At 38.8% G+C, this 17,501-nt stretch overlaps 1 protein-coding gene across 2 annotated transcripts in view; it reads right to left on the bottom strand.

Moving 5' to 3' along the window:
* Positions 1-17,501, bottom strand: part of LOC100247318 (DExH-box ATP-dependent RNA helicase DExH7, chloroplastic) — a 126,124-nt gene that overhangs the window by 85,232 nt on the left and 23,391 nt on the right. For both annotated transcript variants that reach the window (XM_010659699.3, XM_002263853.4), the window contains exons 11-13: positions 15,293-15,415; positions 15,040-15,126; positions 6,712-6,812 (exon numbers count right to left, since the gene is read on the bottom strand). In XM_010659699.3, the coding sequence (XP_010658001.1) occupies positions 6,712-6,812; positions 15,040-15,126; positions 15,293-15,415 (311 nt within the window). The remainder of the gene's footprint in view (positions 1-6,711; positions 6,813-15,039; positions 15,127-15,292; positions 15,416-17,501) is intronic.

The following is a 17,501-nucleotide window of genomic DNA, read 5'->3' as shown; positions in this document are numbered from 1 at the left end:
GGATATGCACCATCTAATCCACCCAATCCATTTCTCCCCAAAACCCATTCTTTGCATCACTGATAGCAGAAAATCCCAATTAATCCGATCATAGGCCTTCTCTAAGTCCAATTTACACAAGACCCCCTTTTCCTTTCTTTTCAGCACGGAGTCTATGACCTCATTAGCAACTAATGCAGCATCAAGAATTTGCCTACCTTCAATAAAGGCATTTTGGGAAGAGGACACCACTTTTCCCACCACCTTTTTCAATCTATTGGCTAAGACCTTAGCGAGCAGCTTGTAGAGACCCCCCACCAAACTGATTGGTCTGAAATCACTTAAATCTTCGGCCCCACACTTCTTTGGGATTAAAACTAAGAAAGTGGTGTTTAGGCTTCTTACGAATTTACCCCTCTCATAAAACTCCTTGAAGAAGCCCAAGACCTCATCTTTGACAAAATCCCAACAGAATTGCCAAAATGCAAGGGAAAACCCATCCGGACCAGGGGCCTTGTCCCCATTCAGATCTGAAAAGGCCAAGAACACCTCATCCCCAGAAAAACTCTCCTCCAGCCTGGCTGCCTCTTCATCCCCAATGCTGTCAAACTCAATATTATTGCAGCAAGGGCGCCATCCTCCAAAATCTGATAAAAGGTCCTTAAAGGCCCTCACCACACCCCTTTGGATGTCATGCTCTTCTGAAAGCCAGGTCCCATTTATTTTGATTTTTTTCAAACAGTTCCTCCTTCTGTTCGAATTTGCCATCTTGTGGAAGAATCCCGTGTTCTTATCGCCTTCCTTCAGCCAAATTTCTCTCGATTTTTGTCTCCATGAAGTCTCCTCCATTAGAGCCCATTTCTTAAATTCCTCCCTAGCCTCCTTTCTCGCCTCTAGCTCCTGCTCATTTAAAGCTCTAAGTTGCTCCTGATTATCCCAATAGGATACTTTATCCAGAGCCAGCCCTTTGTTCACCCCCACTTTGCCAAAGACTTCCGAGTTCCATTCCTTTAGCTTAATTTTCAGAGCCTTCAATTTTTCTGTCAAGATGAAACTATAGGACCCACTATAATTAAATCCTTGCCACCAGCCCTTCAACAACTCCTTAAACCCCTCCTCCTTCAACCACATATTCTCGAACCGAAATGTAATTGGACCTCTCCTCGTCCCACTCCCATCTAACAGGATTGGGAAGTGATCGGATACCGGTCTTGGGAGAGAACACTGAGACGCCCCACTGAAGTGATTCTCCCAATCCTCCGAAATCAGAAAACGGTCCAGTCTGGACCTTGAAAGACCATTCAGCCCTACACTCCACGTGAATAACCCCCCATGGAGAGGCAAATCTTTTAAAGCCAACTCCTCAATCACCTCCGAAAATCTTCTCATAGAACCAGTCAGTCTTCCTTCTCTACTGCGCTCGCTAGGAAATCTGACCACGTTAAAATCCCCACCAATACACCAAGGGTCAGACCACAACCCTCGAATGGCTCCTAGCTCTTCCCAAAACAACTCTCTATGCCGTTTTATAGTGGGTCCATATACTCCCGTGAAAGTCCACAAGAAGCCATCTTCACAATTTTTAAAGCGACAGGAAACTGAGAAAAGGCCCACCTCCATGCCCATTAACTCCAGGACCCTGTTATCCCAAGACACTACTACCCCACCGGCTGCTCCCCTTGCACTCATAGCACCCCAACCTAAAAATCTTCCCACTCCAAGACTGTGAACAATCCCTCTGGATATATCTTGAATTTTGGTCTCCTGTAGACACACCAAATCCGCTCTTTGCGACCTGATCAAAGCCTTAATAACTTTCCTTTTATCCCTATCATTGGCCCCTCTTATATTCCAAGATATGATCTTTATCTTCATCTAAGATTCGAGATTCTATCCCCACCATCTCTAACCAGAGATTTCTCCTTCCTCGCCCCTTTGTAATTGATGGACCACTCTAATTTCTTCAACTCACGATCAAACTTAGTGGACCCCGAAATGTCTTTCTTAATGTTCTGCTCCCTTCTTCTCTTGTTCCTTAGAAGCAAGTTCAGAATTTCACCTTCAAACCCTTCCGTCGAAAAGCCCAGGAACTTGCTAAATCTCGCCAGGCAACTATCATCCCATCGACATCCTCTTCCTTCCAAGTCTTGTAATAATATCTCGAACTCATCCCCCCTTCCTTCATCACCCGAGGGTCTCTCCCCCCCAGGGCCCATCTCCCCGTTGCAGCCATCTGCCAGAATAATGCTAAGAGGGAGCTGCTCCTCTCCCTCAATCTCCGAAATCAAGCCCGACGAGACCCCCTCATTAGTCCCCGCCCGATCGATCCCAGAAGAAAGAGAAGAAGGAGAAATTTCCCGACCCCCCACAGAATGTAATCCGACATACCTGGAGGCTTCATCACGCAGCGCTTGATCAGTCATTTTCGGCACCGCAAAGGCAACCGACTGCGACGCAGCTCTCAAATTGTCGATGATGGGGTCCTCCACTATAAAAGCTCGCCTCTCCGAGCTAAATAACTGAGCCGAAGGGCGAGAAGCCGACGCTGCTTCCCCACGGACAAGAGAGTCAGCATCTCCTGATCCTTTCTCCACGCCTGGCGATTGTGCCCTAGCTCGAGGACTCGAGAATCCTTCCCCATTTAAATCTCCTCCTTCCGCTGCATCAGGCCCTACAGGCCCAAAGCCCTCACCTTTCTCCCCGTAAGAGACATTGGGCCTTAAGTCACAGCCCAAATCCTCCTGGGTTCCTTTAAAAGACCCCTGCCTTAACCCACTTAATTGAGGAAGGCCCAGCGACACCCCATGGGCTGGCCCTTTTGGCCTGATACTTGGCCCAAGAGCTGGGCTTTCCAGCTTATTCAAAAAGAACCCGTCTCCCTCTCTGACCTGTCCATCAGCTGACCCTACTCTGCCCTCCACTGCATCCCCTGCCACATAGAGCACAGCGGGACAGAGAGTAGAATCGCCTCCACAAGCTGACACGGCACTCTCTCCCTGCTGCAGCCTCAACTGCTCCACCTTCTCCCTTTGACTTCCACGACTGAGTTCACGAACAGTTCCACCAGCCTCTTCTCCTACCCTTGAGCTACCTTCCCCGCTGAAGCTTCCCGCCGGCACCACCTGCGTGAACCAGGGAGAAGACTCCCACCAAAGTTGAAGGGAATAACAACCCGACCCCACAACAATATGGGCAGTGCTGGGCATCTCCCTGTCCACGCACCTCACCAGTAACCGAGCCCATTGCATCTCATTCAAAGATGATTTATCCGCAGCTATGAATCCTCCGCATTCATCTCCAATTCTTTTAAACACCTCCGAGCTTCTTAAATGAAGAGGGAGTCCAATCACCCTTACCCAAACATCTTTTGTCGTGGGCTCCTTGCGAAGACACCCCACCTCAGGGTTCCATCTCTCCAAAACTAAAACATTCTCCTTGAAGATTCTCATACCTCTGGCTAAAACACGCTCAGCCTCGTCTGGTATCTCGAAGTCAAATAGCAATAATCCTCTGCCTAGCGTGGCCACCCTCAGATTCCCCTTCAAAGCCCAATGCCTCGGTGCCCAGCTTCTAACGTACTCCATCTCAGGGCAAAGAGCTGAACTAGGACCCCACCAGCCTACCAGACACTGACTCATTTGTTCTATTCTTCCACGCACTTCTCCTTCCCCCACCTCTATCCAAACTGAATGGCCTACCCTTCTCGGGCTTTTCCTTACAGCATCAGCATATGTTTTCAGCTCCACCCCTTTCTCCCTCCATTGGACCTTCGAACCCTCTTTCGATCTCAACAAGTCCTTTGACCCTTTAGGACCCTGCAAGCCACCTGAGGGGATCACACCAAGAGCTCTCAGCCTCTCAGCCAAGGAGTTCCAACCAAAAGACTGACCCTTTCCCTCTAGGACAATAATGCTATACTTTTTTGAATCAATGTCGCGAACTGAGCAGAAAATGAACCTTCCTGCCCCATTCGAACGGCGCTCCAACCTATACTTTCTATTCCCCTCCTCCCAGCCAGTAGCCCAGACACTATTGTTTACCTCTCTACAGCAAACTTCCACTCCATCAAGTAAACATCGTAAGCTAGCCTCCCTGAATCTAATCCATTAGGAGACCCCTTTGCTTCTCTCCCAAATGCAACCTCTCAGCTTGCCTCCCCACTCATCAATCAAGATTTCGAAAGATTTGGCCTCCACCACGAAACAACTTCTTCCTCCGTTCCTTTACAAATCACCCTCCCCATCTTCAGAAATTTCACAACAGCGGTATGCACACTCACAAAAATTACCTCTAGCCTTTTCTCCATATTAATATAGCATCTCAAGTGGCACCACCTCATCAAGTTGCTAATTGGGATCCCCCTATTCTGTCAATACTATCTTTACTTATTTTTTGAAATCCACATACTAAAAACATAATATGTGAGCATGTATTAATTAGTAATCCCCCATCAACCATGAAGGCTCAGCTCGATCAAACCATTACATTTTGATAAAGACATAATAAAATGAGGATGAATCAAAACCACACTCACCTCTTAGCAAGAGTGCTATACTTTTTTTTTTTTATCATGAACAAACAATTCATCAAAAATGAATCTTAGGTGCAAGAAAGGATGAGCCACCCTTTGGAGAGAATACAACAAAAAACTCAAGAAGAAACACCATAAACAATCAAGAGCCAAGTTGGCCAACAAAAGGAACCTATCTGTAATGTCACTCACAGAAGCATGGACTCCCCTGCAAAAGCCTCTATCAGTGAGGCCCTTTGCATGGCCAGGCAATCCGCTGAATTTCCACCTAGGAATCGAATTAAAAAGGCATCCCAACCCTTCAACCAATAATTTATTGTAAAATATCTAACCAACCAATTTTCAATGCCCTCATTACCCTTGAGATGACAAAAAAAAGTTACATGGTTAGGTCTCCTTCCACTAAGGATGTGCTTGTTTCACAGTATCCTGACTAGGGAAAGGGTATCTTATTTGCAAGTCTAAGCTTACCACATCTAGATGCACAAAAATTTGGAAGCTTTGATTTCCTTCAATATGAGATTTCCTTAAAATTGTGAAAATCTCTGGGCCTATCAGTTTCAATGCATATAGCCCATGTAAGACTTGGTATTTCTTTTATTCTCATTTTGAGAGAATGAAAGTAAAAGGAAAGTGAATAAATCAGTTTTACTACTTTTTTATAAATAAATTAATTTTACAAATGTTGGACCCTAATTGCTATGCAAATTTATATTAATTCCCAGACGGTTCCTAAGATAACCAAATGGTAAAATAAGAATAAAGTTTAGCAAGAATGTTAAACTCCAAACTTTAACCAAACATTAGAATGAGAATATTATATCATTATATTCAAAGAATTCATTTCAGAAAAGATGGTTCTTTTTTTTTTTTATCAGAGAAAAGATTGTTTTCATTCCCAAATTTACATGTCACCTCGCCAAACATACCCTAAAAAGGATGCCCATAGACTAAGCATCAACCAACTCTTTCAGCAGAGTGAAGATATTAGCCTCAATGACTAGGTCGATCACAACCAGCTCGATAAAAAAACTAATTATTTTGCTACAGGGATCTTGGAAACACCACTTATCCTCACATTACCCAAGATTTTTAAAATAGAGAATCCATCAAAATTGAGCTTAGGAATCCATATGAAGGGGGTTCCTGCTCAACAGTTCCCACCATCTCTCTAGCTAGAGCAGCTAGCAGCTCTGCAATTTAACATTGTTTACTCATTTGAATGCCTCAGAATTTGTTAGCAATTAACCCTGATGCTAGTGTTCCACCCTTTAAAGTGTAAACTATGTAAACTTCTAATAACTTGTGCAGCATTGAATCATTCTCCCTAGAAAACCTCTAGGAAAAAAGTTTTATTTTCATAGCAACCTTCATGAGGCCCAACCTCCTATACTCATTGTTCTACAAACCTGATTTCACCCTATGATATGATCTCTCTTTCCTTTCCCAAAGTCTGATCACATGAAATATCTTTTGATTTACAAGTAGTACATGGGAATATAAAGCAAACAAGATTGAACAAGTGTGACTCTCCTTCACAAAGATGGGATGGCTCTCGTCTAACAATTTAGTCTCCTAGAGATCCTATCTATAATGGGGTCCAAAAAGAAAGTGCTCAAGGATTCCTGCATAAAAGAAGGTTCTTAGGGGTTAGGAGTCAATCAGACACACTTTTACCCAAAAAGAGATGACTTATTGGGGATTTGCTCCTGATTAACTTTAATATTTGAAAAGTACCGTTAGTGCATTTAATTACAATTCTATTATAACTTGGAGAAACCTTCAGAGTATCACAGTAATATTTTATTAGGAAAATATTATCACAATAATATAATATCAATGCAACTTGTAGTATGACAGTACTATTACTTCATTAATGAAAAGAAAAAAAATAACATAATTTTCTTCTCTTTTTGTTTGGGTTTATCTTGAAGAATTCCCTTTCATACACCCCCCTCCCTCCCTTTTTATTAGATAGGATACTAAAATATGATTAAGAGAGGAAAAGTAAAATGCAAATAGGATGATAAATCATTTGAAAAATGTGTTTCCATCCTTCAAAACATCTCTTTATATTTTCCAGTGCTTTTATTGATTGTCCTGATTTCCTTTTAACAAAAATGAAAGCCAGAAATGCTTCTCTTGGTAAATCTATTTAAACATATATTCAAAAGCAAAAAGAGGCGGAAGCAAATGAACACCTTGCACTATCAAGACGAACTTGATAACCAACCACAGAACCATCTGAACCTGGTGAAGGTTCACAGCGCTCATCAGCAACCCTTTCAGCCACAGAAATAGCCTGCATATAATGCAGCAAGATCCCAGTTCCAATTACCAAGTAGGTAAAGAAGGATTCATTACAATTTCTCAGTAAATAACTAGTGAGTAATATAATAATGACCACAAATAAAGATTGAACCTTGTAACCCACACCACAACAGTGCTACCATATTGCATCAGCTCAAAGGCTTTTCAGGGTGAAAAGGGAACAGGTTGGACAAAGATAATAAACTCAAAAAGGAATCACTGACTACAATAATAGGAGAACAAAATAGCTTTTGTCGGAGGATTCCTCATCCTTCTTTTGTACTTCTTAATTCCTTCTTCAATATAATTCATTGTTGTTTCCTTTTAAAAAAATAATAGGAGAACAAAAAATTGGCTAAAATAAGAAATAATAAGTATCATTGCAGACAGGAGTTAGAACAAGAGTAACCCTGCTGAAAAAGGGGGTTCGGCTGGTAAGGATAAAAACTTGAAAGGAAGCCCATATCCAGTATTGGGCCAAAAGTGGGCTGGCGAAATACCCAAAGCTAGAAAGGGCCTAATCCATAGATCAGGCCCTATTTTGTCTGTTTCACAAGAGATGCAGGTCACGAAGGTCTCCTCTTCTCAGTTAAGGGATTTTGATCCCAATTTTGGCTTGCATTGGCGAAGGACGAGTTCCAGTCTCTCTTCCTCTGGACACAGACTAGGGTTTCGAAGAAGTGTGCCAGTGAAGAAAGATCTTTTTACAGGCTACAATTTTGGGATTCCGTCCCTAATTTTGGTTCACAGCTGGTGCATCAACAAGAGTTTTGAAGAAGAAGTGGGTCTCCAACGACAAAAGAGCCTTCCCCGACAACGAAAGAGCCTTTCCAAAGGTGCAACTAAACCAAAGGTGCAACAAAATAAACACAATGTATATCTTTGCCATCAAAAAACAAGTAAGCGCAAGAAAGAGAAAAGGAACAATCATTTATATACAATCTAACCTATTCCAAAAAAAAACCATTCATAAAGGAGAGTTTAATTGCTTGTTCTATTTGTTTTGAATCTTCAAAGGCCCTTCTATTTCTTTCCATCCACAGCATCAAAAACAGAAACAAAAGAGCAGCCACCTCTAAGCTTTTTTCCTCTTTTTGCCCATGAAGGAATCATGTCAGCTCATAGAATTCCTCTTACTATTAATGCATCACCCAAATCACAGCAAATAGAGAGAAAATCAACTACTATGGGACACTTGCTATAGGGCAGTGAAGGAGAAAATGATTAGCCAATTCCTCCTCCTTTTCACATATATATAACTTGTTCGACATACTCCATCCCTTCCTTTTAAGTTGATCAATCATCAAAATTCCAACCCACAATGCTTTCCACACAACAAAACCCACGTTCACAAGAATCTTCAGAGAAAGACTCATTTCTTTCTTAGACCAATGAAATGTAGAAAGATTTGATGGAGAACTTGCCACCCTTAAATTCCTTCCACTCCAAACTATCATCCTCCTAACTAAGCAAGCTTAGATTTTTTGGAAAAGGTTTATCACTCCTTCAAGCTCTCAAACATGACCTAGAAAAGAGAAGGCTTCACCAACCACTTTCCCCATACTGCTCCCACACATCCACTATTCATGCATCTTTGTCTATGGCTAAAGAGAACAAAGACAAAAAAGATTCTTCCAAAGATGAATCACCACTCAATCTATCTTTCCAAATTTGACCCCTCTTTCATTTCTAATAGAGAAGCGAACTCTGCCCCTGATAAAGTACCACTCTTTTCTAATCGTTTTCCATAAACCCACCCTCATAACCATCTCACTCCCCTTGAGCACCATCCTCTTTCTTCTTCTCCAAATTTTTTAGTAATAACTCACTTTCATAGAGATTTTCTCTCAATTGAGAATCTCCAACACAACTTGCCAAGAAAAGCCTTGTTCAAAGTAGAGAGATTTCTAATACCAAGATTGCCACTCTTTTTATCCAGGCAAACTATAGGTCACTTAACAAGATGGAGTTTTTTTGCAAGCTCTAGCCTGCCCCAAAGGAAGTCTCTTTAAATCTGCTCCAACCTTCAACTCACCTTTTTTGAGATAACAAACAGAGACGTGAAATAAATTAGGAGATTAGAAAGAGTACTTCTAATCAAAGTGACTATCCCTCTGAACAAATATTGCTTCTTTCAAGAAGTGAGCCTCTTTTGAAATCTCTCCTCCATCAAGTCCCAAAGCCTTGTTGATTTAAACAAGGCTCCCAAAAAAAAAGCCTAAATAAGCAGAAGGTAGATGTTCCACCCTATAGCCCAAAAAAGTAACTAACATTTCTGCATTGCCATTACCCTTAACAAATGAGCTTATTCTTCTCTAAATTAATTTTTGAGCTTGATATTGCCTCAAACCATATGACTGACCAACTCAAATATTACAATTGTTTTACTAGTGTCATAGATAACAAGAGTGCCATCAACATGCAACAAGTGACTCATTTCTTGTCTTTTGCCATCTTTTCCACCCACATTATATCCCAAGATGAAACCCCCTTCCCTTGCCCTCCACACAATTTGACTTAGCCCTTCCATGGTCAAAATGAATATATAAGGAGACAATGATCTCCTTACCGCATCCCTCGGGAACTTTGGAAGAAATTGACTAAAGTTCCATTTACAAGCACTGAGAATTTTGTTGTAGAAATACACCGTTTATTCCATCTCTACCCAAAACCCATCTTTCCAAAACCACCATAAAAAAGTCTTAATTAATATGATTATATGTCTTCTCAATATCCATTTTACAAATTATATTGTTGAGGTTGCTCTTCATCCTCGAGTCAATAGCCTCATTTTCCATGAGAACTGCATCCAAAGTTTGTCTATCCGCCATAAGCGCATGTTCGTAGTTAGACACCACTTTTTTCACTACCTCTTTAAGTTTGTTTTCAAAGACCTTTGCCAAAAGCTTACATAACCTTGATACTAAACCAATGGGTCTAAAATCCTTCATATCCTCTACTCCACCTTTCTTAGGATCAGAACAAAAGGGTGGCATTAAAGCTTCTTTTGAAGGAGCTATTATAAAAAATTTCCCTAAGAAAACCCATCTCAAGGTGCTTTTGTTAAGGGCAAGCAAATGCTAAATGCAATCTTAGTGGCAAATGAAGAGGCAAATGAAAGAAGACGTTTAGAAAAAATCATGAGTTATCTTCAAGATAACTTTTGAAAAGGCTTATGACCACTTGAATTGGAATTTCTTGGATCATGCTAAAGAGAGAAAAGGCTTTAGTCCAAAGTGGAGGTTGTGGATTCATGAGTGTTTATTTTAAGCTAATTTTGCCATTCTAGTGAACAAGTGTGCCAAAGAATGGGTTAAAGCAACTAGAGATTTAAAACAAGAGGACCCATTTTCCCCTTTCTCTTCACCATTGTTGTAGATGTTTTGAGTAGGATTATTGTCAAAGCTGAAGAGAATGGTTTTTTGGAAAGGCATTTTGGTAGGGAAGGATGCGACAAGGGCCTCACTCCTTCAGTTTGCAAATGATTCAGTTTTTTTTCTTAAAGGCTAACTGTGAGGAGTTGCAAAACTTTATGCTTATCTTATTGGTATTAGGATGCATTTCAAGCTTTAAGATTAACCTAAAAAAAAGCTCTTTAGCAGGGATTAATGTAAGATCATGACTTAGCTTCATGTAAAGTCTCTTATTAGCGCATTTCCTATTTAGGCCTCCCTTTAAAGGGAAATTTTAAAGTTGCTTTTTGGGATTCAATGTTGCATAGGATTTCTTGTGAGTTAGATGGTTGGAAGAAAACTTTCTTGTCCTTGGGAAGTAGAATAACCCTTATGCAATCTTGCTTATCACTTATAACCCCTTATTTCCTTTTGATTTTTAAGGTGTCAATGAAGGTGACTTCCAAGCTTAAGAAATTACAGAGAGACTTTCTCTTGTCAGGCTTTAGGTAAAGGAAAAGAGATCACCTAATTAAGTGGGATCTTGTATACAAACTAAAAAGAGAAGGATTAGGGTAAAGGAAGATCTCCTTAAGGAATAAAGCCCTTCTAGATAAGTGGTTGTGGAGGTTTCCCTCGAGAGAGCAACACTTTTTAACATGGGGTCATTCTATGTATTTATGGATTACACTCCAATGGCTAGGATGCCAACACCATGATTAAGTGGTCGCATTGTTATCTTTGGAAAGTCATTTCTCAAGTCTCCAACGAATTTTCTAATTTCACTCAATGCTTGGTCACAGATGGCATAAAAAGTCATATTTGAGGATGTTAAAGAGCATGATATACATTGTAGGACTACCAATTTTCCAACAAGCTTAAGCTTTAACAAAAAACGGTGGTTCAACCTGGCATCAAAACCTCGTTTGACAGGAGGTCATGTGTTCGAGTCTCACCCAATATTTATTTCCCATATTTATTGTGTAAGCCCAAAGAGGCTAATTATAGTTGTTTGCCAACAGGCATGTGTCCATGTGTGTGTATGGAGTCGCATGTGAGTAAGGTTAAAAAAGTTAGGATATATCGTCAACATATCCTCGATATATCGAGTATTGATGGATCCTGATACAAAATGTGGAGAGCTATATCCAAGCCCCAATATTTCGGGATTATTCCACATTTATCATGATTCTATCGACATTTCAACGAAATATTAGGACTTACTCAATTTATCACTAGGTCAATCCACGACTCACCCAACGGTCAATGTTAGCAAAATTCTTATTTTGCAACATGGGGACTCGAACTTGTTTCTCTATGTTTCAAAATCAACACCCACACCACGACGGTAAACCTGCTTTTCATTAATAGATTGGTCTACATTTAATATATTTTATATTTACACTTAAATTTAATATATATTTCAAAAATAAAAAATTGAAATAAAGTTTTAATAAATATATTGATTTAATTTATTATTGAAAGCACAAAAATCATGAATTAAATACAAACATAATAATTACACATATATTATAAAAAGTGTGTGTGTGTGTGTATGTATATATATATATATATATATATATATATATTATAAAATATATAACTTATCATTTTAATATTAAATGCATTTTCAAATACCACCTATAATTATAAAATGCTATAAATTATATCATTCATATATCAATTTATCAATTTCTTCATAAATCAATTTTAATATATATATATATATATATACTTCTTATATATGTTTTTAGAGGTTTTCCAATATTTTAATGAGTTTTAATCAATTTTGGTCTCACCAATATTTCCTGACATATCCATAAAATCGGGTTATCGATATATCCATCAAAACCGATATTTTCATCCTTGCATGTGAGAAAGGGTGTTAAAGAGCATGATATAAATTGTTAACTAAAATCCTACAAGCTTAAGCTTTTAGGAAAATTGATAGTTCAACAATGAAGATATTTGATTAGGCAATTGTCTACTCTGTTTTCAATTTCTAAATCCTCTGAGCTACAAGGACTTCAAATATGCTTGTTTCCTAAGTTGTAGATTGGCCCTCTATTAGTCCATCTTGGAATTTCAATTTTCATCGAAACCTTTTTGATCTAGAGATTGAGCAACTAACTAGCCTTCTTTCATCCTTAGTTCATGTATACATATCACCTTCCTTTTTAGATGAAAGAATCTGGTCATTAACCCTTTCAGGATGTTTCTCTATGAGTTCCTTCTATAAAGCTCTCTTAGTCTTTCCTCATTCTCCTATTATTACCTTTTTTGCTCCTACTAAGTTAATCTAGAACTCAAAAGCTCCATCAAAGGTTAAGCCTTTTGCTTGACTTGTGGAAAATAAGGTTAATACCAATGATTGGCCTCATTTGAGGAGTCCCAACAAAGTGCTAAGTACGGACCATTGTGTAACTTATCAAAAAAAAAAGTACGGACCATTGTGTTATGTGCTTGAAGAATAATGAATCAATCAACCATTTATTTCTTCATTGTCAATCTTGATTGGGTTCCTCTTAGAGGCATAGCACAGATGTTGGGTATTTCCTTTCAAGGGCTTTGGAAGCATGCCAAAAGGGAAGATTCTTTGGTAGGTGATTGTCTTATCTTTGATTTGGTTGAAGAGGAATGTAAGGATTTTCGAGGATAAATGGAGTTCAGTGAACACCATTTGGGACTCAATTTTCTTTTGTCTTCCCTATGGGCCTTAGTAAACAAGCTTTTTGTAGATATTCCTTTTTATTTTTCAATGCTAGATTGGAAGAGTGTTTCTTAATCAAACAAGTTAAGAAGGCAATGATTGACCGGTTACCCTTCCAGTAGGGGTTAAGTTAAACTTTGACAGATGTTCATTGGGTGATCCTAGACAAATAGGTATTGGAGGGTTTGACGTAGGCAAAAGCTTTATCCCTATCCAATCTAATTGTAGAGGGAGATTCTACCACTGTAATATCTTAGATGACTCATGAGGAAAGAGGTTCATGAAGTTTGACAATTGGATCCGCAAAATCATAGATATTACAAATGAATTGGGTTGCTCTTTCTCTTGGATTCCTTGCTCAACTAACCAAGTCACAAATCAGTTAGTCGAACAAGGTTCAAAGCGTGGGGCCTCCTTTGTTGGAGATCTCCTACCCCTTTAGTGTCCAATATTTTCTTCTCAAATATATATATGATGGTTTTTTTGTGACGTTAGGCTAGTTTTTTAGAGTTGTGGTTACTTGGTTACTTTTTACCAACCTTTGTACTTTTTTGAAAGATTGCTTACCCTCTTGTATTTATCAATTGATTGGCAAATGAAGTTTGTTTCTGATATAAAAAAATAAAAAAAATGGAAAAAGGATTATATACAATACTCAATTTACTGTATGCTCTAGAGCCCATATTAAATGAAACTTTAAAAGCATGTGCACTATTTGCACATAAGTATAATAAATTGAGTTCTCCTCATGTCAATTTCTAATCCTCCAATAGCCTCATACAAATATGTGTTTAATTTTGAGTTTGCTTATTTGGGTATTCTGATTCCTAATCAAACTTTTTGTTAATAAAAAGATAAACATTTCACTGAATTATATAAGAAATTAAAGGATGGAACAAGGATTAGCTATTCTTCCAGGAAAATAATAGAAAATTATCACAAAAAAACAAAACAGTTCCAACAAACCCATAATGAAATGAACCTCAAACACCAAATATACTAGAGCAGAAACAAAGGCCTTTGTAATCCTCAAAGTAGCAAATCCACAAGACCCTAGAAAGAGTCAAGTGCAACAAAGCTCCTTTCTTAGCCAGCCAATCCACTACCTAATTGGTGTACCTCAATGTCCAAGAAAAGCAACTGATCTCTTACTATAAATCTAAGATTTCTAAATCAACCTTTTTTTCAATTATGAGAACAATTAAACTATCTTTGTTATCATTTTCTAATTCTTACATGCAGATGGGAAGAGAAATATATACTTTGTCAAATAGTATCTAAAACATAATCAATGAAACTGAACAGTACAGATTCAACCTCTGTGCAAATACTATGTCTAGATTGTTTTTAAATGCTTATGTGGCAAACCCAGTAAATATCAGAACCTAGTGCATGTAATGTCATGCTGAGGAGCCCAATCCATAAAGAGTCCACTGGTACTTACTGATATATACATAAAGCATGTTAAAAGAATGCATGATATAGATATAAGGAAAATTTGTACAACATAAAATCGTAGACTTTCTTCTTTTAATTATCAAAAAGATTAACTGAATTCAGCACTCAAATTTCATATAATACCAATGTGCTTTTTGCTTCTGTATATTCAGCACTTAAAAGTTAAACCCCCTAAGCCTGCTTTTTATACTTTTTTTTTTCCTCTTAGGGAAAGAACTCTCATGCCTCTTCAGCTTATAAATTTTGTTCCGTTTAATCAATATATTTCTAATTCCTTATCAAAAGAAACATATTACCATTCTAACTATTAGTGACTAATTAATTAGTAAAATATCCTTAAAATAACTTCAATACAAAAATATCCCAAACAAACCCAATTTTCCCGTTTCTTGCAATCATTCTCCACATCAGAGACTTTACCAACTCTATTATATGATTATGAACACATCCATTAGCTATATATCCTTTCAAAACAATAAACAATAAGACAGGAGCTCAAAAGGAATTGCATAAACTAATGGAAAACATAATATGTTATCCTGTGAGTCATAGTAGTCAACCATAAATTTTAACAAATGAACTCAGTGTTGTAGACAACACAATTGAAACTATGAGGTCGCTTATACTTTGGAGATTTGTGTAGAAAATATCATACTGACCGCTATTCTCCTTGGTTGCGTGCATATAATGTTACAGTATCCACCATTTCCTGCTTCAATCATGTCATCCAATATAAATTGTGGGACCTGACAGTCAAGAAAACAGCCTGTAATGTTTTTTTAAGAAGCGAGAGAAAGTGACAAAAGTAAACTTAAAATAAGCCATGCCAAATGTTACAAGTGCAGAGAACACCATGAATAAATGTTTAAAAATATAAGTTGCAAAAAAAGCAAACTAAAGACACTAATGTACCTGAGTTGTCTTTCCAGAACCAGTTTCCCCACAAACAACAAGAACACTCTTCTCCTTCAGCACTTGCAATATCTCACTCTTAAGCTCCGCTATAGGAAGTCCAGATCTAGTTTTCAACATGTCCTAGAAAGAAAACATTTGTACATATAAAATACAAGCCCAAGGCTCAGAGTTAGAAGACACATTTGGATGTACTCAATATAATTAAACAAGGCATGGGAAAAAGACCCTGAAAGAGAGCAGCTTATCTTAAAAGAAAAAAAATAGATATCACAAGGACTTAAGGTACAAGTTTTAGATGAGGATGCATGTCAAAGTGTAGTTTTCTTGGACTACCCAATCATTTGTAGCTAATGAAGTATGAAATTAGAATTGAATATCAGTAGTTCACAATCAAGTTTAATATAAGTTTGATAGTAGCTATGATGTTTTTGTCCAACAAAGAAGAATTCTGACTAGATTCAATAACATTCCTCATTCTAACTAGGGTTTTAAAGGTTTGAGGAAGAAGAATACAACAGAGCGATGGTTGTGCGATTGAAAAAAGGGCCTTTGAAATTAAGAAAGAATCTAAATATGGGGGAACAAGTTTTTCCATTATTCTTTTGGAGGCTATGTGGTAAGAGGAGGTGAAAAGATTTTTGGAGCAGCTGCATGGTAAGAGAGTACTTGAAGATGTGGATGATATGGTGTCATGGACTGAAACAAAGAGTGGAAAATTCTCGGTCAAGCCTCTTTACTTTGCTCTCGAAGCGGGCTGTCCGTCTCTGTTTCCTTCTAGTTGCATTTGGAATGTGAATGTGCAGCCCAAGATTAGTTCCTTTGCGTGGGAGGCTACGTGGGGCAAAGCCTTAACCTTAGATATGGTCCAGAAAAGAGGACGGGCATTGGCAAATAGATGCTTTATGTGTCTTGAGAAAGAGGAGACCATAGACCATCTTCTCTTACATTGTTCAAAAACAAGGGTTTTATGGGATTTACTCTTTACTTTATTTGGGGTGTCTTAGGTGTTGTCTTCTTCAGTTAGAGAGACTCTTCTAAACTGGCATGATTCTTTTGTGGGCAAAAAGCGCAAGAAGGTGTGGAGAGCTGCTCCTCTTCACATTTTTTGGACGATTTGGAAGGCGAGAAATAGATTGGCATTCAAGGATGATATGTTGTCAATACAGCAACTGAAATACTCTTTTATTCTTTTTTTTGGTCTGAGGCTAAGTTGTCCATAGTTGAATGCCCTCTAACTATAGCTAATTTTATTGATTGGTTGGGCTTTAAGTAGGGTTGTTTTTTGAGCCATCTAGGTTCTTTTTGGACCTTTTGGAGGTGGGTGTATAGGTATTGTATACCTTGAGTCGCCTTTTTGGCGTCTCTTTTTATATATGAAATTTTCTTTACCTATCAAAAAAAAAATTATTATTTTGGAGTAGAGATGCATCAAAACATTAAACTTTGGAAGGGGAGCTGCATGATTCATGAAACATAACCGAACCCTTCAAGGGAATAGAAAAGCCAATATTCTTGAGAATTTTCATTTTCTCCCTTGGATCACACACGATCAATTTGTTCCAAACTTCCACTTTAGCTTTAATGGACTGAAATTTTTGCATGAATTTATGGCCCTCCTACCCAATCACCTGGATTTCTCTCCACCAGTTCCTCACTGAGTTCTTCAACCTAGGGTGGAAGAGCCACATGTTCTCAAACTAGAAGGGGGACAAATCCCAATTGCACAGCTTGGAGTTCACCATAACAGGGGACCAGAAATTGAATGACAAAGTGCCTCTTGAATATGGGGAATCTGTCCCATCTTTTGCAAATTTGAGGTTCCAACATAATGGACCAAGGGTGAAAGTTGTAATGAAAGAACGATCGGTCCTCCCTGCTTTGATTGAGGTGTTAGATGGGGGTTGGGACTTCACAGTTTCAGTCGCAGTGGCTGGGAAGGAAGACGGTAGGCAAGTTAAAGAGATGGGTGAGTCAACTCGGCAATTGGCTGAGGCTCACACGGGGACAGTTGGCAGAAAGAGGGAAGAGGAAGATAGATCAACAGCTGGAAAGGCGTCTTTGGTTGGGGCAGTTGGCAGAACAATGGAGTGGAGAGGTGGTCAAAAGGCTGAGAATGCTCCTGGGAGGACACGTGGAAAGAACAGGACGTCAGTGGGAAACAGTTGGTCCCAACCTCCACTGCATTCGAATTCAAAAAGGCAGAGAG

The sequence above is a fragment of the Vitis vinifera genome, chromosome 12, assembly GCF_030704535.1.
Source record: "Vitis vinifera cultivar Pinot Noir 40024 chromosome 12, ASM3070453v1".
NCBI classification, from domain to species: Eukaryota; Viridiplantae; Streptophyta; class Magnoliopsida; order Vitales; family Vitaceae; genus Vitis; species Vitis vinifera.
The sequence above is the reverse complement of the archived record's forward strand: the minus strand, read 5'-3'. Positions and strand labels throughout refer to the sequence as shown.